Below are 26,209 nucleotides of genomic sequence, written 5' to 3' on the forward strand. Positions count from 1 at the left end.
ACCTTTTTTTGGGACTATTTTTGTGATAACAAAAATGTAGTCTCTGAACAAGCTGCGATTCAGCGAGTGAATCTGCTCTTCAGCTCTCTTCTAATCACAGTCTCTTTCTGTCTATCTGTCTATTTTCTGAAAGAAAATAGACCAGAGAAACTGAAACTATTAGCTCTGTATTGATTATTTCGGCTTGTGGATAACATGACACAGCTCCCCAGACGGCTTCCTGGTGCTTCTGCCTCCTTGCTAAACCTAGCGGCTCCATTGTCTCTTCCAAAAAGCACCAAAAAGCCGGGAGGTTGGCAGGCTTCCTGGCTGCTGAGCGCTACTCTGCAGTACTTCTGCCTCATGTCTGAACACGGTGTTCTCACACAGGTGGGATCTGAGTTGTAGAAATTTGGTACTGACTGATTAAATGTAAATTGGTACTTGGCAGTATCGACGAAATTTGGTTGGTTCCCTTAAAAGTACAGCTTAATACCCAACTGTCCACTCTTACCAACTCCCTAGACATACTTCGGCCATAATAAGTCACCGCCTAACAATAATCAGAAATAGATAGATGTATAGATGGATAGATGGATAGATGGATAGAAAGATAGATAGACAGACTTTATTGTTCACCTCAGTGAAAATTATGCTTTGGCTTTGCTCAAACAAGCCCTGCATGTACAAAAAACCCTTGTGGACATATTCTGGCAGAAGACAGTCTCCCACAGTTGAATGTCAATGTGATGACATGAAAATGTTCTCGGGAAAAAGTCAGAGAACATAATGACTGCCATTCCCTGTTTTCCTGCATCAGTAAACATGACCTGCAAACTGCACCACAAGGACAGGAGCGACCTGCCTCATGAGTAGGTGCATGGGATGCTGAGGGCTTCTGAGTCATCCACAAGTCCATCTGAAATGCCTGACCGGGCTCCTCCACTCCCCATCCAGAGGCTCCATCTGTGGGCCCCATGGGCCAGCTGCTGGCCTCTCTCACGATCCTTCAGCCCAAGCTGCTCAGGCACGATGCCCCAGCCATAATCCTTCCCCTGCCGGCTTAGCCAGCCAGCTCTCTTCTGAGCTTCTACCTCTCGGTTTGTTTGCCTGACTTCCTTGATGCCTGGAAACCCAGCTATGGAAAGACATCAGTTAACTCCATAGCAAGCCCACGCGAACCCAGCCCCTGCAGCGCAAACATTTGGAGGACAACACGCACCTGTCTAACTCTGTGCACCTCAGAGCATGTGAATGACAGTGTGAAATGGAAAATGAAGGAATAAGCACAGTGTGTGCAGAAAATATGGGCTTCTGCTATAAGCTGGTAAATAGGAAATGGGGGAAGCTTTTTTGAGCTGTGGAGCCATCACGCTATAATATGAACATACTGTGGCATTGCATAAGGTTGTGTGCTCATTAAGGGCTAAAAATAAGCCTGGACCATAAACTTATAAGAAAAAAAAAAGAAAAAGAAAATGTTGAAAATGCATTTACAAAACATGTTTCATTGGTATGCTTTTCCTAAAATGTTATGTTCAATTTTAACTTCCCATGGATGTGTTGTATCATTAATGAGGTAGTCTGTAGTTTGGTTGATTTCCAGTTTTGCTGATCTGATCTGGTGTATGAGTTAAACAGGCTTGATTTTATGCATTTACTGGAAAGTTCACGCGTTTTTCGGAGTGACGAGAGAAGACTTCGATGTCCTAAGTAGGTGTGAGTGACATGGCTCAACATAAAGAGCTGACATTTTGCCAGGTACTCGGTTTCTATCTATTCCTGTGATTTGCTCATCAACAAGCATCAAACCTTCAGGGCTAAAAAATGAAGCCAACGCAGAAGTGTTCAAAACTGCAGTTCCTTTAATGGCCACTGGTCATAATGGCCAGTTGCTACAAGCAGCTGAAATTTTCTGGGAAATGACCATCACTAATAACAACCTACTTGTTGTTGACTGTGTCATTTCCAGTAAATATCACAATATAAACCGTGTTGTCTAATTAAGAAAGTACAAATGCAGGAAAATAGCAAGTAGGCTACATGCCCATCTTGTAAGTGGTTACATCTCCATCTGATCTCAAAGCACACAGCAGATATTTAGGCCTACGCAGTTTGTTTACATGAAGTAAAAAAGTGCATTTTTAAAAGATTAAATGCGCACAGATGTAACATGATGCAATGCAATGGTCGGACACTTGTTTACTGTTAGGACACGGTGTCACCAGGTTCGGAAATGGCTGCTGAGTCAAGTGTGACCTGTTGGTACAATTTGGTATACCATTCTGGTTCAGTGTTTAGCTTGATACCAAACCATTTGAAAATTTTCACACAGCCCAACTCTTGTACTTTCAGTAACTTTGCAGGACACAAAAGCCAAAAATATGTTTGAGGTCATTTAGAACAGTGTCTCCATATCATACTCTGTCCACCACAAAGTTAAATGTCCAGCACGGTACAGACTGAACTATAAATTAGTCACAGTTCTGAAAGCTCTTTTTTTGCCACAGGAAGCTACTATGAATCTTCAAGCCTGACCGTGACACTGCATTTCATCTGCATAATGCTTCCTCTTTCGCTTGGGACCCCCCGCCTGTTGACTGTCACGACTTATCACTCATCCCATATTTACATGTTATTTCACTTTGTAATTCAGTCTCAAGTTGCCATGCCCAAATTAGTTTTCGAAGATGCCAAAGATGATTGCTTGCTTATTTTGAATTAATTTGATTTCCTCCTAACCACAGTATCTTTGCAGTTGCACATTTAAATGTCCCGTTTTACTCATGTGTGTTCGCTCAGTTCATCGATTTTGAATGTATACTGATTGACCAGAGCAGAGGTTCACTCCGGCAAAGTCAGCAGGGCCAGACCCTAAATCAATATGAAAATTATATCAGAGGCCCGGCTACGTGATTTGTGGGCTGGTTCCTGGCTGTGTCCGTATCCTACAGGTGGGGATTTAAATCTAATTTCATGTCCTCGTCGTTTAATGGGTTAACTCCTCATCAATGGGGATCTTTTTTGGAGGGAGAAGGAGAGGAATGGTTTGCCCTGTTTTAGATGTTTTAATAATTCATCAGTGACACATCCCCAGGAAATGAGTCTTTTTTAATATATTCCTAATGGCCCACTTAAAGGTTATGTCTATCAGATGGCTCTAGCTGGAGACACTGTGGCATTTTAATCAGCAGAAGAGATGGTAGACTATGTTTTTTTTTAAATGAATTCCTATGTACCATTGATTACACAGAGGATGTGCTTCTGTCTTCAGCGCGCTATGCAGAGCTGTTACAAGTGAAGATAAATCACACCGACAATCAGATTTATCGCAGACTTCGTGATGAATGTGGATCATCATGAGCTCATGCACATACTTGTACAGTACACACCTCAACCTGTCTTTTATAATTAAAACATAATTCCATCTGAATTATGTTTATCAATATAAGTAGGAAACACATTCAATGAACAGATCTGCCAAGCTGCAAAAAGTAAAATAATCACTGATATATTTAGGTTTTTTTAAAGCCATTCTTGCAACACAATATCTTCATGTAGCAGCTACAGCATGGTATATTTATTTTGTGGTTATTTTTGGACATGGCCAAAATGATTATCACAGTCACTAATGTCATCACAATAATGTATCATGAATATATATTAGATCAAGGTACAAAATATTTTTAATGCACTTTTACATTTAAGTCAATTGAGTGCTTTCACTTTCACTTAGTGTGACATTACTGTTTATGTACAAATGTTTGCGTCAAAATAAGACTGAATCTCATTCACAGTGCATCTCCTAGAAGCAAAATATCATTGAAACTGTACCAACATTTTTAAACTAAATCTTAATCCACACTACTGCTTTCACGTTTACCTTGTGCTACTTTCCTGCTAATAAAAAAAACCTTTGCATGAAAATAAGGTTCTTCTTCACCCAAATTCAGTTCCTCAGTTCATCTCCTATGGATCATGCATTTTAAAATATCAATATCGAGGTTGATCACGTTTATTATATTGCGGGAAGCGAAAAGTGTGTTTGTGATTAATATCCGGTTAATTGTGCAGCCCTAGTATGTAGGACTCACAATGCACAACACTTGAGTTAAAAACAAAAGACTCAAAACAGTAAATGCTCAGACAAACAAAACTGACGTCAAAGAGCTTCTGGCGATGAAGGTCGACTGTTGCATCACCTCACATTGCCTGTGTCTTGGCCAAAAAGAACAACAAGTGTATTTGTGATCCCACAGACTTTCTGTACAGAATGATAACATTTTAAATTTTAGAGGACATTGTTTTACTTTTCTCCTGTGGTTATGAAGGGAACACTGAGTGACAGAATCTATGAGTAACATATGTGATGCTTAGGTCACAGTTGGGGTTTCCAGTGTTTCCTGCAAACCTTACTAGCAAAACAAATTAATAGTTTATAAACATATTTTCCAGCAGACAGGATTGCCATTCAAACTCATGCACAATCTTGTACACAAGCATTCAGACACACACACACACATTTTCCCCAAACACCCACTTGTAATTATTTGCAAACTCACACATATGCATCTCTTGGCATTTGTGGCTGCTCTCCCGCTCAAGAAGTCCCAATATTTTTTTTTTTTTGTGGGTAATGAAGGTGCCTATTATTTCCCATGACTTTCGACATCACCACCATTATAGTCATCAACACTCGCACTGTGTCAACGAAAGTTCCAAAAATTCTAAACTTCTCACCATCTCATTATCGGAGTTGAGTTCTTGAACTTGTTTGTGAATTTCTTCTTTTCTGCAGGTGGTTGTTCTGATGCGGCGACCAAAGTCGATAGGGCACATGAATTTGTAATGTCCCCGGCACCCTCAGGACTGTTATAATGTCAGTCGTTTGATGCCAGGGTTATAGCAAGATGAATCAAGAAATGGTGGTGGTGATGAAAAATACATAGGAGCCTTGTAACGGATGACCTCTCTGAGAAAAGGGCATAAGAAAGCCCCTGTTTTTTCATGATTTATGCAGCTCTGGGATACAGTTAGTGACGACTTTGAGACACCGTGGTCTTGATAGCAAACACTCCATTTGCATCATCTTTGTTTGTTAAGATAGCACGGGTGTAAATTACACTGAAGTGCCTCATAATCTGGTTATTCTGGGGTCACTTGCTACATGCTTTAAAAGGAGAGAAAACGAAAGCACTTTATATTAATGGAGAGACTTCTTAGGGTGGAGAACGAAGTGGAGAGAAATCCCCGCTACAAAGCTCTGAATAAGACCAAAGGACAGATGAAGACTCAAGTGTTATTCAGCTCTTTCACCATCTGGTTCCTCCAGACGGGTTAAGGCAGAGGCATATGGAGCAAGATGTGAGGATGACGCTGTATTTGAATTGTTAATGCTTGCACGCTCTGCCAACTTGTGTGTTAATGACACCACTTCGATGTTTGAGTGCATTCCCTTTACGGCATATTGACAAGGTAACACATGTAGCTCAAAATTTTATCGGATGCCAGGAGCAGCTGTGCAAAAAGTGGTTTAAAAATATATGTAACAAAAGCACTTTGCTGAGAGAAATTACACGTGTGACTGACACTTCAGGAGAAGATCCTCTTGTTAAAAAAAAAATCTGAGGTGAGATTTAATCTAAAAGGAGTAACAGCAATGGCATGTCGAAAGGTCATGTGCGCTACTACTTCGTTTCCCATGAGCCACGCTGACGTGGACAAAGCACCTCATCTGAGCAGCCCTTCCCTTCACACGGTGACTAATCAATGGATGTCAGACGTTTTCCACCAGTGAGATATTTCCACCTCTCTGCCAGTCACATGTTAAAATATTAATGCACTCATCCCACCTCAAACTTGTGCAGCTTAGCTGACACAATGTATTGAAAAGAGACAACATAACAATCTGCATCACCATGTGAGAAAATCTTCTATTTCTTCCGCAGGTTTTTCTCAAAGGGTACCATAAAGGTAAATACCAGGAGTCTGAGAAGCAAAAAGACGGCGGTTAATTAGCCTATAATCATTTATAGAGTAGCCTGAATTGTTAGATTTTAATGACCTTGTTAGTTTTGTGCAGGTATCTACCTCGACGCAGTTAGTCTTGAGAATTTCTGTCCTAATTAGTCTGTCTTCAACCTCTGTCTGCATTTCAGCAATTTAGACACGTCTGGTGTTGTTTTAAGTGTCGACTGTTTCCCCAGCTGGAAAAACTATTGTGCAAATCAGAGCTTTGTAGACAAAATAAAGAGTGGGGAAATCATCTTGTTACAAAATAAACAATAAAATGGCAACATGTGTGGACAAGAATAGCTATACAGGGTTCCCACACATTTTTAAGACTTAATTTTGATTTTCAAAGCCAGGTGCTGTTACTGAGGGCTTAGTCACACTTATATATATATATATATGTGTGTGTGTAAAAAAGGTTGTTCAAAGCATTTGTGACTCCAGAACAAACTGTGAAATCTAATAAATCACCACTTGAAGTCTTACAAACCTGCTGCATTTTAACTCATAAAACTTTTGCAAAGCCATTTTTAAAAACATAATATATTGAATTGTTTAAATCCATGTTTCCTTTCCTGCATTTGTTAGCGTATTACTGTTGGAGACTTTCTATCAATGAAATAACATGAAACCACCAGCAGAAAATAAATCACAAAAACAAAATGACTGTTCAGTCTGCTTATGTCTTCATGGTTTACTTATCAGACCTACATTCTGGGAATTAACAAGAACCCAACAGTAAAAGCACTGAATAATGGCACAAATACTCATTACAACCAGTAAACACTTGTTGAGTCACCGACATTGATCAGGACCTGGTGAAACCATTGCAGCCATTTAGTTGAATAGAGCAGTAAAACACCTCACACACGGCACTATTAAAATGGAAATGATTTGCAGTCCTCATGCCTGTAAACTATTATTATTTCAGCGCCCTGGATCATGACATGCTGATAAAATATGGAACTATTAACGCTGTGGTAAGTTCCTCTGTCACAACAAATAACATTTTTAAATGCCTGAAAACTGTTGATGCAAAGCTGCAGAGTAAGAGGAGATTACCCAGGCTGATATCAGCATACGAAACAGTCACATTATTATTCAGATGTGAACAGGGGGTCAAATTGAGGGGAGACATCCACCTGCTTTGCAAAATTGATGAAGGGCACCCTTAACTGAACAACAACACACAGCACTAGCTCACCACTATATATTTCAACAAATTGCCGCAGGCAATCTGAGCATATACTCTTTGACACTGAGCTAACCTGTTTTGAGAGGATGGCAATATTGAAAAATAACGGGGAGGAGAGGGAGGGCCAACAGACAAACACAAGAGACAATTTTGTGTGTACAGTGAGAGAGCGAGGCAAATCTGTCTTCATTTAAAAGTTGTCTCAAGCTGTGATTGTGTCTGGGAGGGCAGGTCTGGACCCTTAAGGTCATGGTGGCTGCCTCCCTCCTGGGAGGAGCTGATAAAAGGGAAGTCTTGTTGGAGGTCTCAGGGCCAGTAAGAATCATGACCGCGGGCTGTGGGTTCCCTCTCACTGTGCTGCTGACATGATGGAGGGCTTTTCCCATTTCCCATCAGCCAACAGCCTCTGTGTTTATTGCTAGAGAGCACTCGATTTGAGCAGGCACTGTGACTAACAGCAAGTTTATACACATCAATCGGACGTTTGTTGTTTATAATAAATAAAATATGCCAATAATAAAAAAACAAAAAAAAACAAACAAGTAACAAAGTAATGTGCTGTTATACTTACAGTATGAAACCACGGTTTCTCACACATTCATCTATTTATTTATTTCTGGTGGGCTGCCGTGATTAAACATCTGCTGCCACATACTGACTGACTGGATATTTTTGGAGCTGAACAGTTCATTAGGAGCACTGTTGGATCGTTTGGTATTCATTGCACTTTTCAAAGTGCAACGTGTATTCTGGACACAGACGGAGCAGTAGAGTGTCACGTGCAGTGAAAGTGAAACCGTTCATTGCAGTGGATCTGCAAGTTTGCTTTCACTCTCTCTGCAGCAGCAGCTCCTCTTTTTCATTGATATGAACACCTGATAACACCAACACACAACAATCCATGTGTCATCATACAATGGTTCGTATGATAGTTTACAAATTAGTGCCCCACAAAGAGCATCTTTACAATATGTACTTTACTTAAAGTAACTTAGGTTCACTTTAGCAAGTTCAGTTATGTAAGTTAGGTTTCAGGAAAAGAGTCATGGTTGGTTGCCATAAAGTTACATTGGTAAAGTGCCTTAAAATAACTTAGATTCGCACGGTCCCAAACACCTGTTTCTTAGGGGAAAGTCCTGTGTTTGTTTGACCGTTCCAGCATCCCAACTAGTCTCCTGAAGCAAACTTTCCTTATTTACTCCTGTCAGCCTTCCCAATTATGTAGACTATACATGAATTAAAGGCTCATGATTATTCATGTTATATACACATTATTTTTCATAGGTATTCAAAAGATAGTGCATGAGAACAGCCTGTTTCAATAACATTTTTTTTGTTAGATTTTGAATTTAATTTTATAGCTGTATAGATAACTTGAGCATTTTGCAAGAAATTGTGCAAATATTCTTGATGTACAAAGATTTCAGTAGTGCAACTCTGCGATACACGTTATTGATGTACAGTTGTTTTTATGTATGTATAAAAACATAAAATCAACATCATGGGCTATTTGTTCTACTTATAAATTTTTAATATCTTCAACTGTTTGCTAGTATTTATACTGTTTGTCTATTCTGTAACATATGAATTTCAAAAAAGTGTGAATGATTAGTCTTTTCAGATCCTTTTATCTATTGGAAACTATTTTAACAACAGATTAAGCATCAACTCTCTGAATATTCTCTAAATTCAGCTCCTCACAAAATAAGGATTTTCTGCTTTGCTTTGTTATACATGATAGTGAAATAAAAATATTTGGGTTTTAGAACGCAAAAAAGCTGTTTTAAAAAGACATTTTTTGATTTTTTAAAAAACATTTTTGAAACAAAATGATTAATTGATTGTAAAAAAATCAACAGATTAATCTTTAATCAATATTTTTGCTGTGTGCATATTGAATTACAGTATGCTGCTGCACAAAAATAAATGGACTTAAGATGTGCACAGAGCAGAAAAAATAATTACAATTTATGTGAATGTAGTCCACATCCTTCTTTATATCGTCACTGATCTTTCTTGTGTGGAGTAGCTAAGAGAAGTAGAAAAATAAAACCTGTTGATGAAGGCAGCTCACTCTGTCCTTGGAGGGTTCGTTTGTTTTGTGGAAACCGCACTGAATTCCCTGTGTGTCTGTTTGGAGCTGTATGTCAAAGTTATTATACCAGGTTCATCATTCCTGAGAAGGTAATCCTCATGGGAGGGCATTATGTGTTTCGTTTTTGTGCAGTACCTTGGGGCATACGTGTCAGAGCGCTGTCGGGGGTAAAAAAGAAATGGTCCGAATGTTTGTTTTAGAAAATGTAAAGAATTCATGTGTGCTTGTTGCTACTTTTCTCTTTGTATCGATCTGACACATTCCACGAACAAAAATGCACATATTCTACTGCAAGAAGTGTGAAAATGAAAGATGAAGTAAAAGGATCAATATCTCTAATGTCACCGATCTTCTCTTTCTTCTTCCCACTTATGTTTTTACAGTGCTGGCTAATGTGAAAGTGGTCTGCTAAAAGCTGAAATCACAGTGAGTCCTGCTTGCTGCAAAGGTGTGTGATTGTGCACTGCAGCAGTCGGTGAGGATGACTCATAGCTGTACCTGCAGCCAACTAGTCAGCCATGCTGGCACGCAGGTCGGACCGAGTCCTCGGGATAAAAGAGGCTGAGCATCTGTCAATCTTGGAATCTATTCTCCATCTTGAGATTTTGCACATGCAGAGTGCCATCTCCAATCTAATCCAGCAAACTCTTCAGCTACACTAATCAAATGAACATGATAATTCAGCACTAATGCCAGAGTAAACATGACAAAGGGCATGTTTCCATTAGCTAATTAATGGGCTTCCTCGTTACTTTACTCATTTGCTAAATGAAAAAGAGAAGGTAATACATGCTTAGTTTCATATCAACACCACGGTTGAATTTCAATTGCCGTAAGCAAGAATTATTTATGTGTGGAATTAATTGTGTATTTAAAATCTGTTGTTGTTTTTTGAAAGATTTTGCATTAAGTATCTCCACAGGACACTCTCTTGTTTAGTATTCATGTCAAGCAGGTTTATCATTCTCATAACAAGCTTTGTTTGTGCAAAAACATTTATTAATATTGCTGCTGGTATACAGCACACTGCAGATCTGAGTTATTGAGGATGAGACACATAAAAGCACTGGTACATTTCATTAGAATTGCTTTCCAGCTTTTTAAACCCCTCCCCCCCTAAAGCTGAGGTCAAACCTGGGGTGTTGGACAATCTGACATTCACACCTACTTCACACAGACAGGTGAGGAAAAAGAAAGCAGGATTTGAACTTCCTCCCTTTTGTTCTCTTTTCATTATTTACACAACTATTTCTGTCACATTGCATGATTATTGACCAAGTACAACACTATGGAAACCTCTGAGGATAGACTGTTTAAAAGTGTGCTCTGTTTACCCCATATTTAAATGATTATCACATGACAACTTTTCAGTGTCTTTGAGTGTTGCCAATTTCTGATGTAATCGGACAAAACCTAAGACAAACTAGTTCTTTTGTAGAGTAACCTGACCCTAAATCACGATGTGCACATGCAAAACATATTCTAGTTACAATTAAAATCAAATCAGTTCATTGTTGAGTCCAAATGGACATTTGTGCCAAAAAAATTCCTTTGAGCTGTACTTAATATATTGCATTCTCAAAAACGAGACAAAACAGCTCAAAGTAACCTTAACCTTTGACCCATGACCACCAAAATGTCCCGCTGAGCCTCTTTTAACATACAAACCTCATACAAAAATAAACAACAAATCGTCAAATGTTTGTATTCCATAGCCAAATCTGATACGACTGGCAAAATAATGAGTTGGGTAACCCCTTGAAAAATAAGTTACAAGTTGAAAAATACCAAAGTAACTCTTTAATGCAAATAAACTGAGCCACAACTAGCGGTTACCACTGTAGCAGACGTTTACATGATGCTAAGATGCAAGTTATCTAAAAACATCAAGAAATGAGAAAAGAAGGTTTTGGGCACTTTGAACCAATGCAAGTTGTAGCAAACCAAGCTTTCAGTCACACAACTTTAATCGGGGCAATACAATGTGTGTTTGTCTTCAGAAAAGAAAGTTGTCACTTTTATTGTTAAGTTTGTGATTCATTTATGATAATCATAAAGCCACCATAAAGCCACCATATGAGATATTGGTTGTCATATGCAAAAATATAAAAAATCCCTATTAATCTCTACCAATCACCTCAAAGCTCAGCATATTTGCTGGAAACCTCAACATCAACAGGAAAGTGAGCTACAGCTGACGAGTCAATGAGATCACGACTTAAGGGGAGAAATCTCTAGCATTGAAAGGGCCAGCCACCAATATGGCACCATCAATTTAATGGCTAGTCTGTGTGTGTGTGTGTGTGTGTGTGTGTGTGTGTGTGTGTGTGTGTGTGTGTGCTTAATGCAGAACCACCCACAGTTTATTTCCAAGATCAGTCGTAGTGTGTGCCACACAGGACGACCCAGTGCGCCTGGGAGACAGCAGTTAGGCGATATCACGATATCAATATGTATCTAGGCTCTGCTGCTGGGATCAGACATGAAAAGGTCAAAGGAGTGTGCTCCATACTGATTTAGTCAGTGATGAATCGAAAACGAAACAATATATATATATATATATATTTATATATTTATATACACATCCTTGAGCAGCTTTATCGCACTTTATGGAAACCATGAGGGAGACATTGGGGAAATGTAACACAACTACATCATGACCAAGAATCAAACAGGATGGGAAAGATACATGCATACATATTGTATAAGCAGACCATCCGACAGGTTTGAGTTTGAACACGAGATGTTTGCAGCCAGCCGCACAGGTACTGTACATGGAAGACACTGTTGTACAGGGAGTCTGCCATCTACTTGCTGAATAAAACATAAAGGATATTTAATACGGTTATAAAAACTCCTTTTCATCCCCGACAGAACTGCAGGATTGTTTACACTCTCATATCTGTGGGTTTTTGAAAAATCCTATGCCCAATTTCAACTAACCTTGCTCAAAATTGAATTTGGGCCTGAGGGAATTCACCAAAAGTTATAACTATTTTTTTATTAGCGTTATTTTTCTCTTTTATTTGTCTGTATTGTACAGTGGAGCTGAAAAGAAACTGGACAGGCTGAGGCCATTTCCTCTGGACTCTTATGTGGTTTTAAGGTGCAGTTTCTCATCTTTTTTGAAGGATGTTTTTTTTTCCATTTATGTCAATCTCTGGGTCGAAGGACTGATGTTGGCCTTCTGATAAACATGTATGCCTGTGTCTAGGCCTGGACGAGTCTGTCGGTTTAAAACAGAAGAAAGAGAAATGTTGGGGGTCCGGAAGAGAGTGCACGAATTTGAAAGATGTTATTATGCAGTGTCGGTATCTGTTTACCAAACGTCTGTCTGTTTGTCTATCTTAGTTCATCAAGTGTTTCAGAGCGAACAAAGATCTGAATCAGACCTAAAAGAGACAGCATCAGTACGTTCCTAATGTATTAATCCAATTCAGATATCCATGTTAACGAAGCATTTGTCTCTTTCAAATTCTTACTACATATATTCTGGTCCAAATCCCCAAATCTAATTATGCATTCCAATTATTCACTACAAAGTGAAAGACTCAGGGCTTCTGATTACTTTTACACTTTATAACCCCGGGCTCATGTGATTGCAGCGAATATAATTTTATAATCACGCCTAATCAAACGTGTAGACTGAGTTCTGGCCTGAATCTGGCAATGGTTACAGAGTGTTCTGGCTGACCTTGTCCCCGTCTCTGGCACTGCATCCAAGCCAGTCCCACTTGGCACGAGATGACCAACTGTGGTCCAGAGAGCAGCAGTGGCTGCATACAACTGCAGGCGCCAAAAAGGAGTGAGGCAGGACTTCACCAATTAGGATTAGATGTCTGTTTATTGAATTTAAAGTGCTCATGTGGTGGGGCTCTCACGGTATGTGAATTGTCCCAAACTGTTCGGCACAGGTATAGATCTATAAAGATATCTGGATACAGTGCTGGACGGGGCCTCCGCTAATTCCCATGAAAGTTGCTCAATTGCACATGAAGCCAAAAAAACTCTTTTTCTGTAGTATGAAATTACCCAGATCACCCGTATTATGGCGGTCAAGTGCAGCTGAGAGCAGCTGAGAGGCTTACTTCTGCTGGCAGAATGGCTAACTTTTGGTCTAGCGCTCTGCTAAATTGAATAGGTATAAAATGATTAAATAACATTTTGTGGGGCTTGTGACATTCCAAAAATGTATCCACTGATTTGCAGACATCTCTTTCACAATGTTAGTCAATGGGAAAATAGTCCTTTTGGGTCCCATAACAGTATGTAATGGACCTGGAGGTATAATTCCACTTTTGTTTTGATGTGTTCCTGAGGACTTGGGTACAGGAAGTTCGGTACGGTACAGCTTCCTGTGACCCAAACAAGTAATGTCAAAATAGCCTTTTATGTCTATCAGCTGAGTTTTACCCAGAAGGTTTTGTCAGTCTACCAGTTATATCAGTTGCAGCATGCTAGTCCGGCTTAGCCCAGTCTGCGAGGTTAGCCAAGCTCAATGGACAACAAGTTGCATCAAACTGTATGCCACCGTTTATGAAGTAGGGTATGCCTGCAGAAAAACTTACTCAAGATAGCATCTACCAAATATGTCAATAAGCGTAACAAGACAATACCAGACTTGTAGCCAAGTCATTTTACCCACAGCATTCAGGCATCCTCCCACTGCAGACTCCAGGGATAATCCAGATGTTTCAAAGCTTCGAAGCTGCATTGGCTGCTATGGTAATCCGAATCCAAATCAGTACACAAATGCTTTGTTTTTTTGTTTTTTTTAACCACTACAATGGTGGAGGTAACTGAGAGGAGGCAGCCAGTATCAGACATGAATGAGGTCAGCGTTCTACAGATGAAACAATAATCTTGTGTTATGAATAACTCACAGAAACTCACAGAAGCTTGCAATAGTCCACCTTCTACCTTCTCTTTCCTTACCGCTTGAGTTTTTCAGCCTGCATTTTCACTCTACAGGAAAGGAAAGTGTCACCAAGCAGTGGGTAGCACTCCATAGCAACTGCACTGGATCTGTCTTCACATGTCAACTGTGAAGAAATTAACTAAAATATTCATTACAGCCGGCAGACCGGCAGAATAACTGAACAGGTTGAGATCACACAAGTCTCTTTGATGACAATCTGAAACTATTAAGGCAAGGTGTCTTCACTATCAGAGACTTCAAGGGAAACTAAAAGACGTGGGAGTTACTGCAACCGTGTAATACTCTACTTGATCTCCATTTTTATTGAAGTCATGCTGATCAAAGACCCCGGAGCTTCTGTTTGAGCATGCATACATTCACGTTAGCTCCATATTGTATTAATGTCTGTGTTTGTAATTGTTTTTTGTTTTAGCATGTTACTAAGAAATTGCTGCTGACAGATGATACTTCTGCATCCTCACAAACCTGAGGATGCAGTAAGAGTAGAGTAGATATGTGAGGTATTTCACAGACGAGAGCTGCTTAGAGAGGCACAAAGCACGAGCTGAGCGGATCCAGACCCGAGCTAACCGCGTCCTCACTAACAGGCTTCAGCTTCCTGCTGGTCGCTCTGTGGTGTGTGGATGTCAAAGAGCATCTCCGCTCCCTTTCATATGTTGTGTAATTAGCCATCAGTAGGCATGCATGGCTGGTGACTTGGAGCCGATAAATCTGAATAAAAGATCTGTGGAGCTTTGAAATCCAGACAGTGGTAGTAAACATCCGAGCAAATTAGCGGGACGTCAAATCTGCCATGTGTCTGCAGTTATTTGTATTTCTGTCCGTGCAAATGCATGTTTACGTTGGTTATGTATACGTCCATATTCTACATAAACTGTGGCTATGTTTGTAAATGATCAGATGTTCCTTTTTTGTTTGTTTACAGGCCAACAAGGGATCAAAATAAGATTATGAGACATTGCTACAAAAAATACATCTCCCTCTGTCAGTATCTTTATCCAGGAGTTTGGCTGGACAGAAGCATTCATTCTCTCAATGCAGCATCATGACCTGCGACCTGTACAGTCCTTCATTTACAAAGCCTAATGAGGCACAGACTAGTTATTTAAAGGGACACTTGGCTGATTTTCAGCTTTGTATCAAAACAATTGTTTATGTGCGTCAGCATGTGTTTGTGTGTTTTATGTATTACAACATTGTGCAGTTATGTATGGGTGTGTGCTTGTATGGTAAAGGTGTGTATGTCGTGGTACTTGTTTGGGGGAACAAGGTAATATGCCATGATTACGTGATCCACAGATATGTATGTGCAACGGTGCTTTGTGCTGTTATAGGTTGTGTATGTTATTTTTCTTACTATTGCTACAACTACTACTACTACTACTACTACTACTACTACTACTACTACTACTACTTCTAATAATAATAATAATAATAATAATAATAATAATAATAATAAAAATAAACTTCCCTCAATGAACAGGAAGTGGTGGCATACAGCTTCCTGCGCAAAAACAACGAAGGCCAAAAAATGGAGTTCAAACTGAGCAGCACTGATCAAATATAAAGCAAGATTCTGATACTGAGTTGCATATTTCTGTTTTCAGAAACATGTTTTAGTTTACCTTTTCAGTGTAATTAAAGATTATTTCTTGCTGGCCGGACACTATTGTTTCAAACGTACGGGGACAGGTATGCGTCACCCACGCGGGAGCGTTTATTGCTCTGGTGCGATGTGGTGCATTCTAGTAGTTGTAGGTTTTCTAACTCTGGAGCAGAAGCATCCTTTTTCTCTGTCTTTTCTGACCGTGTAGTACAGCCCGACTCATAATAATTTTTAGAGCAGATATGGATATTAAGGAACAAAAAAATTCCGATATATATGCAAAGAATATGATGCCATGGCCTAACAACGCCATTGTATATGTACAGCATATCTACTTCTCTATACATTTATATCAATCTATCTTTACAATGCAGCCACCCCTGAAAAATCATTATCAAACACTTGGGACAAAGATGTAGAATGAAGGAAGGATACTTTACAGTCTAACAATAAACTTTAGCGGCAAAAATAACATCGGTGCACTGAAACAGTAAACTTAATTGGGAATATAATAATTATAAATGACTCAAAGCATCTTTTTTCTGGATTTTGTTCTGGAAAAATTAGGGGTCAACTGATATTGTTTTTTTAGGGCACATACTGATACCAATTATTAGTAGTTAATAAGACATATACCCAATATTTGGAACCAATATGCATTTACAATAAACATAAAAGTGTTTTCACCAATACTTAGAATTTGGAATATAACAAACTGGGACACAAAACTTAAAATGCCTTTAGCAAATGTTAAATAAAAAACAAAACGCTCAATCATATACAGCAAATCCAAGGAAATTGCGAAAATAAATAAATAAATAAATAAAAATAGTTCCTACCCATGCTGACACTTTCTTTAAATTTTAAAATACATACATTTTTTTGGCAATCATTAAAGTAAAATGCAGACACAGATAGTCTGCAAAATGCCAAATATCGGCCCCAATAATTGTCCAGGCGGATAATCTGTCGACCCCAAGTTAGAATAACATCTTTTGATATTGGTTTCTATCAGACAACATATACACCAATATATTTGCAAGAGGCCAGTATCGACCATTAAAATCAGCTGACTAATATATTGGTTGGATTCTATCATGTAGCACCAATTTCAAAAGCATTTGTGTCTTTCTATTGCAGAGACATCCTAGTTTTATTAAAAGGCTGTCCTTCCAGCAGGGAAATACTTCTTTAAGTGGAGGCAGCAGCAACAACACACTCGCAAAGACAGATAGCACATTTCAATTTGCCTGTACACACACACACACACACACACACACACACACAGAGCTACCCTCCAGCCTCTACACACATGCACACACACATTCACACACAGTCCCCAATAAAACTCCACTGCTCAATTATGCTCACAAATACCCACATACCTCACAGCCCAGCGTGGGCCTATAAATCACAGTCTTCTCTCACAACTGGTCTTAAGGATGAGCAGAACAAGCCTACGGGGCAATTGAAGAAGGGGTGGGGGGGTGAGAAAGGAAGATGGAGAGGTGGAGGCGAGACGTTTAGCCGAGCCGTGGACGCACATGCTTTCTTGCTAACACACATTTTTCTCAATCTAGCCTGTCACACGGTGGAATGTTCTAAGCAAGATTAATCTGTGGTTCGAGATGCAGGTGACTAACGTGGCATTTCTCATGTAACAGAAGGAGAGGAAGCTGTGCTGAGCAAACACACGAAAGGCACATATGCTATCTGAAGCGCTGGAATGCAGAGATAGGAGAGAAATCTCTTCTCAAGAGCTTAAATGATCAACAGGTAGGGTTAAGTGTTCTCTATTGAACTGGTGAGCTCTGCTTTCCAGATCTGATCCTCGATCAATTGACTTTTGCCGGCAGCATGACAGAAACATCCTGCGTTTGTCTCCTTTCACATGAAAAAGAAAACTTCAATGTGCAGTAGATTGGACACAAGTGAAAGCATTGAAAGTTTGATATTTCCTAATGAGAGTTTTGTGCATAATATTGTGGAGAAGCCTGACAGGCAACACTCCATTAAGGGCGATGTTAACCTGCGTTTGCATGGTGGGCAAGTCCCCAGCTAGCTGCTAAAAATTAGCCACATCTCAACATGAGACAAGTTAACGCCGAAGAATAATGAGCGGGTCAGCTAACAAGTAGCCAGCAGCCCACATCCTGATTAGCAGAGGAGCCGTGAAAGGACCACTCACACACTAAGAGAGCCATTTAGCATAATTAGATGTCCAGGGGAGAGAAGTGCTCGGACGGAGGGTTCATCGTTTTAGATCGCATCAACTTGCAAGTGTGTCATGATATTAAGGAGGAGGGAAATCCGGACTGTGAGCATTAGCCAGAGCAATTTTTAATTTTTAATGTAATTTCACACATCATTGCCATTGTGGTATGTATTGTGTCTAACCTGCCCTCATTCCTCACAGTCTGTTTTCTTTAGCCAAAAAGGAACCGCTTCATCTTGTTGTGCACTGTCAATCACTTACCATTTGAAACCTAGTTCAACATCAGTTTTCTTGTGCTGCCTCTCATAAGCTATTTAATCCTTTGGACCATGAGCAAATGACCAACTTGGCAAGAAATGTCCCACAAACTGCAAGAAATTAGTAAAAGGTGACAAATAAATTTATCTGGAATTTTTTTTTTTAAAAGAGGGGGAGTATTATTAGAAAATTATGAAAACTTTCAAGAAAATTACATTCATAATCATTATAATTATATATTTAAAATGATTTTTTACACATTTTACAGGTCATTTTCTTGTTCGGTTTTTATTTCACTTTTCCATTTTAAATTTTTTTGCTTATTTTCAGGGTTATTTTCTTGTCATTTTAAAGCAATTTCTAGCTATTTTGCTTTCTACTCATGTTTTTTGAAAGAAATCAAACTTGCTCAGGTTTCAAAGGGTTAATGCATATTAGGACTACAACGAGTGATTATGTACATTCACCACCTGAGGAATAATTTGCCACATGTTCATCGCAAAATGCAAGACAACCTGAAAAATACCAACCGGTTCTATTGAATCTCATGTGCTATTGTTAATGAATTGGTTATAAGCTAATTGTTTCAGCTTTACTGTACATCTCTGTGAAAAGAAACAGGCCTGATGTCGCAGCTGGTACACATCACTGGACAGTAATGGGTTGACTCATCAGAGGGTTATTTGAGCAACACTTCAAAGCACTCATATTGATCTTAGTAAAGAGTAGCTCCACGGCAGATTTTGGGAGGAGGGAAAACATTGTAATATTTGCCTTTATTGGCCGAACTGCTACTACTGACACACGTGAGAAACATTTAACCACTGGCAGTCAGCAAAAACAGGATTTACAGCTGGTGTTAAGTCAGGGTTTCCTACACATTTATTTTTTGTGGCAGACCCACCACAATAAAAACAAATGTTGCCAGGTATTGATTTTATAGTTTTGGAGATGGACTGTTCATTAGGAGTGCTGTTGGAATATACATTTTTGGGGCGACTGTGGCTAAGAGGTAGAGTGGGTTGTCTTATCGGAAGGTCAGCAAATTTGATTCCCAGCTCCTTCAGTCAACAGGTCCAAGTATCCTTGGGCAAGATCAACCCCAAATTATTCCCGATGTTGCGCCATCAGAATTCAAGTGCGTATAAATGGTTACTGGGAAGCAGGTGGCACCTTGTACGGTGGCCTCGGCCACCAGTGTGTGAATGGGTTAGTGTGACATGTAGTGTGAAAGCATTTTGAGTGGTCAGAAGACTAGAAAAGCACGACACAAGTGCCGTCCATTTACCATATATACTGTTGTTATTGATTACACTGCACTCTAGGAGTGCAGAGCTACTCTGGGCACAGACTGAGCAGCAGAGTGTCAAGCAAAGTGAAAGCAACCAGACATCTGCCTTTGATCTGAGTGGAGCTGCACCCAGCGTGGTTTAGTTTGCTAGCATGTTTACTTGTCTCTCAGTTGGCCAGTTTGCATTACGCGACTAAACGCCACGTGAAACTAAACGGGTTAAAGCTCACGCATTCACGGAAAAATGTTTATATTGAAAGATAAATTTGTGGATTTCTGTTGAATTGATAATCAATATAAGATACATTTTGAAGTGAAAAAATTGATCATTTAAACCAGGCCTTCTGCCTTCATTTAAGAATACTGGGTGCGATGGAAACACTAAAACGGGTTACGTACTGGTTTTACCAAAAGTCTTTGGTGTAAACACAGCTAAAGTGAAATGTTCAGGCATTGGTATTAGACAGGTGCTTGGTACCAAATGAACCAGAGACTGTTAAGGAAACAACATTTTTACTTCTTTTTTCCCCCAATTACATATTTGAGTGTTGTTAGAAAGCATTTTACCCAGTCTTGAAGTAATATCCCTTTTTGCCAGCACACTCTGTTGAGATGTCTATACGTCACTATGTGGCCTGTCTAGATATAGATCATTTCACAGGTGCTCTGAATTCACCATGTGACCCAAAAGTGTGGTAAATGTCTGCATTTTTTTTTTCCTTCAACAGTCACAGAAAATTGGAAACTGATCATGATCACTTCTTGTGATGTATCATGTTGTTGGGTAATTTTTTATCTTACCGTAGCATTTGAAAAAAGCACATGGATTACATTATGAATGGCTATTACTTTAAAGCGATATTTCACCCCAAAATCATAAATACATATTTTTCCTCTTTCCTCCAGATTGTTTTGGTGTGAATTGAAACTGCTCTCAAGGTCTGTGGATTATCTTGGGTAACCAGGTCATGATTTTGGTAGAGAAACATTTCTGTTGAGTTCTTCAAATGTATTTTTTAGATGCTTCGAGCACCACAAGCTGAGTCCCATCTAGTTCAATTACACTGAAGACATCTCTGACATCTCTAAGATCTCGACATCTCACACCAAAACAATCTAGATTCATAAATAGCACTACAGGAAAGAGGAATTATATGCATTTTTTATTTAAGCGTGAATTGTACCTTTAAATATATCGGTAACATAATCAAACTGTGTTTTGTATACTGAAATGTTGACGTTTTTTTATATTAAAGTTAACAGTGGTCAAGATGGTTTCTGTTAACATCTTTTGGAGCAACTTTAGGCAATGTGTTGAACTTTTGTGCAGCTTTAAATGAGAGCCGTTTCTGGACATCGCTGAGCCTAATGCTGTTATGTTGCAACAGGAAAGATAAGTTATCCTGAATTGAGTTAAGACCCATTAAAAGCCTTACAAAACCAATATCACTTCTGTGTGGTTTTTGTGGTATTAAATGGACCATCATTTCTTCTGAGCATTTTTTTTCCAGTGATAGTTACATAAACTGGCCGGTGTTTGTTTGCCGAGCTGTGCTGAATGTTTTAAACTGTATAAAGATGTTAATCTGACTTTAAGCGCTGGAACAGTGCTGTTTTTAACACATTCAGAATTAACAATTTTGCTGAGCAGCATTTCAGTGAAGCTGGAAAAAAAACATGAAATCTGTGCTGAAGGAAAAGAGGGAGACAGTACAGAGGCAAGGAGGAAAAATTGAGGGAAGCACCATTAGTTTGAAGAGACAGCCATGTAGGGGGGATCCTAATTTGCTCTGAATTTGTTGCTTGTTATTTTGCATTCATTCAAATTTTTGGCGACATCTGCACTTTTTTTTTTTTTTATTTTACCCCCATCTACTTCAAGTTATGAGTCATCCCGAGCAAAATCCCTGCATTACTAAACAATTAGATCAGAAGCCTCCGGTAATGCAGCAGGGATCCAGGGCTCCTACCTACTGCCGCGGTGAGAAATGGAGGGGGAGCGGGTGTCTGGAAGGGAGGGGCGACGGATCTGAGAAGGCGGTAGAGGAGGAAGGACTGCAAGAACAGGAGTATGACTCACAGATCAACATGGCCACTTTCCAGATAGAAAAAAAGTTGTTTTTTTCTGTAAAATTTACATTTTATCTTCTGTCTCGTGTCTCTTTATGTCCATCAGATCAGCTTTGACGCAAATGTTTGTGTTGCGAGAGGTTGATGATGATTGGTCCGTTAATGGCTGAGGCAGAGAAAAAAACACAGTCACTTAGTGTGGTATCCTCCTTCAACACACTCTGCCTCTCTCTTTCTGGTTTTGTATTTTTCTTGTGATACTCAGTAATCTGAAGCATCAAAGGGTATTTGATATGAATCACTGGTGTGTTTTAATCTAAATTTTGCTAATTCATTTCCCTCGTGGATATCTTCACAAAGCCTCTTAAAATCATCAACTGATAATGAAGCTCATTAGTGCGGCTTCGTATTCCGTCCATTTCCCCTCCGCAGCTTTCTTAGTCTTGACAAGCAACACTAACAAGCAGCTGTGGGTCTCACTGCAGATTTTCTTTTTTTTATTGTATGTAAAACACCAAACTGGGGCTTATTATCTTTAGAGCACCGGAACCGGTTGCTAATCACTCAATGGACTTTATTAGAAGTATTACTATTCAGAGGAATATGGTTTTAAAACTGATAACACTAATTAAGTGTTTTTAAATACTAATTGTTTTATTAAATACCTTATTGCGAGGGATGTCACTTTTGTTCAATTTTGCTTTTGATAGACACCCATTAACCGTTAACTAACCAGTTAACTGTTAAGGGGAAAAAAAGGGAAATAAAAGATTCCTTTTATATATAGTCAACTGGAAACCACTTTATGGCCTGTAGTAAACCCAGCAATGTTGTTTCCTATAAACTTTTCTGATTAAAATGTCATCTTTAGGCTTGGCAAAAACCTAACTTTAAGTGAACTCAGTAAGTTATGTAAATTGTTTGCTTTTTGATCCAATCCACATGTTTCTACCGTTCAAATAACTTAAGGAGCCAATTTTTGACCATTTTCAATTCTCAATTTTTCATAAAACATTGTGTTGTTATTAATGATTGTGCTAATAGGGGCATGACAATTAAGCTAGAATTTTTTTTTCATTTATATTCACTATGGAGTACATTACCATTAAAAATAAAGTTTCTCTGGGAAGTTTATGATGATTTTTCATATCACTTCTATATGTGAGGCTACCTGATAATGAGCTAATCATGCTAATTGCCCAACATGCAACTCTTAGCAACCAAGTTGTAGTAGGCTAGTAGGCTGCAAAAAGTTTAGTTTGTATTTGTAATATTAGCCATGTATATATATAAAAAAAAAAAATACAATACCATAAAACCTTAATTAATATCCCGGGCTATTAATTGCTTAAACCTCTTTTTTTTTTTATATGTCTCTTGTTTACTTTGCTGCTATTACTGTCTTAAATGATTAAATCACAGAAAATGTTTTGCCATCTTTAGAATAAGAATCATATTGACAAAAGTTTAAACATTTATATTTGTATGTGCGATCTAAGCAGCTAACTAACATTAGCTCCAGCCAAAGAACTTATACTTATGTTTGAAGTTTTACAGTATGTATCTGTGTATCTATATTGCCATGCAAAGATTTGCAATACTATGCTGTATCGATTTTTACCTCGCCGCTAATGTCGAGTAGCCAATACTACCTAACCAGTGGAGAAATGAGCGTGGGACGAGAACTGCAAATGTACAGTTCACTGAAGAGAAGAAAAACTAACCTTAAGACCACCACTCATAACTGGTCAAACATATTCAAATTAATGGTCAATAATTGAAATTATATTAATTTATTAAATTGCATCACCTGTTGGGAAATACATCTTTATTTAGACATAATGAGAGCTCTCAGCTGCACAGACCGGCAGATTTATGAGGCTGATCAGAATCCACACGGATTTGCTTTCGTTACACAGGGAGGGGAAATATATTATCTGACTCATCATGCAGAAATTCATTTAGGAAGTCATGATGGCTGCCTCTACAGTCATACTTCATCCAATCTGTTATTTTTCTGGCAATCATAAAGTGATGCAAAAGTGCCAGAATCGATCAAAATCATCATATGCAGATATCTTATAGGCGGCGGCTGTCATGTAAGTCATGTAGTAAGTAAAGCATGAAAAGGCATTATGATTAAATCAAACATGTACTCCACATTACAGTTTATGTCTTGTCAACTACTGAATTCCAACAGCATTCTGTACTAATGAATGTCAACGTGTCGCAAGTTCCAGTGGTGATCAGGTGTGAAAGCTAATGAAATCTCAATGATATCCTGAGCTAAATATTACATTGTAAAAATGTTGTTTTCTTTCCCTCTGAGCCGTGTTATGTCTTTGTTTCCTGTGATTTTGTTAAACAGAACTGCCAATTACATGTGCTTTATGTCTCCAATATCACATTTTCATTACGTAGATGCAAGATGTAATATGGATCTCCTGTCATATCCGCACATTTCCCCTTCCAGATTTGCCATACCTAGAGCAGCATTATTTTGAATGGTCAATCACTCCACCATAATTAGATTTTCCCCCAGTTTTGGCAGACATTCTCCCCCAGCCTGATACTGGGCATTTGTCTGTGGTAATAATATAAAAACAATTCTATGGCAGCTGAAATTGAGTTTATGCCTTCCTCATTTTTAGTAAAAGAGAAAGGCGGTAACCGAATCAATCCTATCATCTAATGCCATTTCTTCTCAGAGCTGCGATTATGTAATATCATATAATAGTGGACATAACCAATATCTTCAGACAAGGAAGCACTGAGATGCTCCACAAGCTAATAGCTGCTCATTACTTTGGGTTTTTGGTCTCCAATGTTTTCCTTCCTTGTGTGAAACTTGCTTTCATAAATGTTTTCTTTGAGTTAACTTTTTCTTTGTGTCTGCTTTTCCGCACACACCGACTCACACCAGTGTGTTTTCTTGACAGTGAAACTGTCATTTAATTGCCTTTTTCTAAAACTAATCCTGTGGTGTAAAAGGTGTATTAGGAGGAAGAAGGCATGCAGTAGGAAACCTATTTATAGCGTTTCTGCAGGATGTGGGGGAAGAGCGGCAAGCATGCGTAGTGCAACTTTCTTTTAATGGTATGTGAGCCATGTCAGAACATAGGAGTCACTTATTGATCTTAGGGTTTGGTATATCAGATTGAGGTAACATGCTAATAGTTTGCTCTGATGCCATGGTATGGTAGGGGTCAGACAGTGGGTGATGTGCGTATCTAGTTTTAAGTATTTAACTGCTGGACAGATATTTTTTTCCATAAAACTTGGTTTGTGTATGTTGTAGAAAGATGGTGCAACATAATCAGAGTAAACAGAGGAAAAAACACTGAGGCATTACCTTTTGCTCGAGAGGTAGAAAACCTACAACTACCAGAATGCACTACGCTGCACTGTACCAATAAAGACTTGTACGCAGCCTTGGCTGTTTTTCCACAGGAAACAACATGGTGGTCTGCTGGTAACTTACAATTTTGAATTACAGTGAATTAAATGTTAAGCTAAAACATATTTTTGAAAACATTCAAGGCAAGAAATAGACAGCACATTAACAGAATCTTGCTTCATATTTGATCAGCATTGCTTAGTTTTAACGTTTGATCTCAGTTTCTTCAGCCTCCGTATGACACCTGCTTCTTGGTTACAAATTCTCATATTACAGCAAAACTGGGCTTTAAATAAAGACCTTTCAGTTAAGAAAAATAGGCAATACAGTAAAATAATATCGTTTCACGGTTTGTTCGGAGTTTGGTCTAAGAGAGAGGGGCAGCTCTCGCTCTCTCTCGATCTCCTTCTATACATTTTCCATGGTGACAGGCAAAAATGCAAAGTACAATCTGTAGTTCAGGCATCAGCCCTAGAACCAAATAAAATCCCCTGGACAGCACTTTTGCATCATTTGGCAGGTTTAAGCTGAGAGATGAGCAGAAGATTTGGGCGCTGGTAAGACGGAGGGAAGTTTATGTAAATAAAGTTTATTTACATATACACTGCTATGAGAAAAAGCTGGTTGAAAATCAGCAAAGCCCTTTAAACCCTTTAAACACGCGGTCGAAGCATAAAATGTTTTTGCAACTATATGAGCGTCCTGGGCTAATGACTGGCACTGTTTATCAGATATTTAGACAAGTTTGAACTTTTGGCTTTGACAAATTAAAATGGAGTATCAAGTTTGAAGACTGAGAGTCAAGGAAGTATTTTGTGCATGAAAATGATAATTATAAACCATAGTGTTTCTCACAGCCAGACGCCCAAGCTGAGTTGTTAATTAAATCTGTTTCCTGAGGCGAGTGGTTCATGTTGCCTAATTAGAGTGAAAGTTAGTTTTTCTGCCAAACTGCTAGTTGGTGGTTTTTAAGTTTCAATTTTAAACGACAGATATACATATGTATGCGTTGCTACAACCTGCTGTGCTCCTGAGAGTTTCTAAAGGTTTCCTTGATATAAATACCTTTCATAAGTCCTTCACTACTGGACATGTATATCATTTGAATTTCATCTACAACAAAAATCAGGATATGACAACATTATGACAGCT

General features: G+C 38.8%; 1 protein-coding gene across 1 annotated transcript in view; it reads left to right on the plus strand.

Annotated features, from left to right (window-relative positions):
• The first annotated feature begins 804 nt into the window (after positions 1-804).
• emilin2a (elastin microfibril interfacer 2a) overlaps positions 805-26,209 on the plus strand; it is a 129,646-nt gene continuing 104,241 nt past the window's right edge. Inside the window, exons 1-2 of the mRNA XM_042497481.1 lie at positions 805-851; positions 937-1,079. Of these exons, the coding sequence (XP_042353415.1) occupies positions 805-851; positions 937-1,079 (190 nt within the window). The remainder of the gene's footprint in view (positions 852-936; positions 1,080-26,209) is intronic.

Source organism: Plectropomus leopardus, chromosome 12 (assembly GCF_008729295.1).
Source record: "Plectropomus leopardus isolate mb chromosome 12, YSFRI_Pleo_2.0, whole genome shotgun sequence".
Classification (NCBI taxonomy): Eukaryota; Metazoa; Chordata; class Actinopteri; order Perciformes; family Serranidae; genus Plectropomus; species Plectropomus leopardus.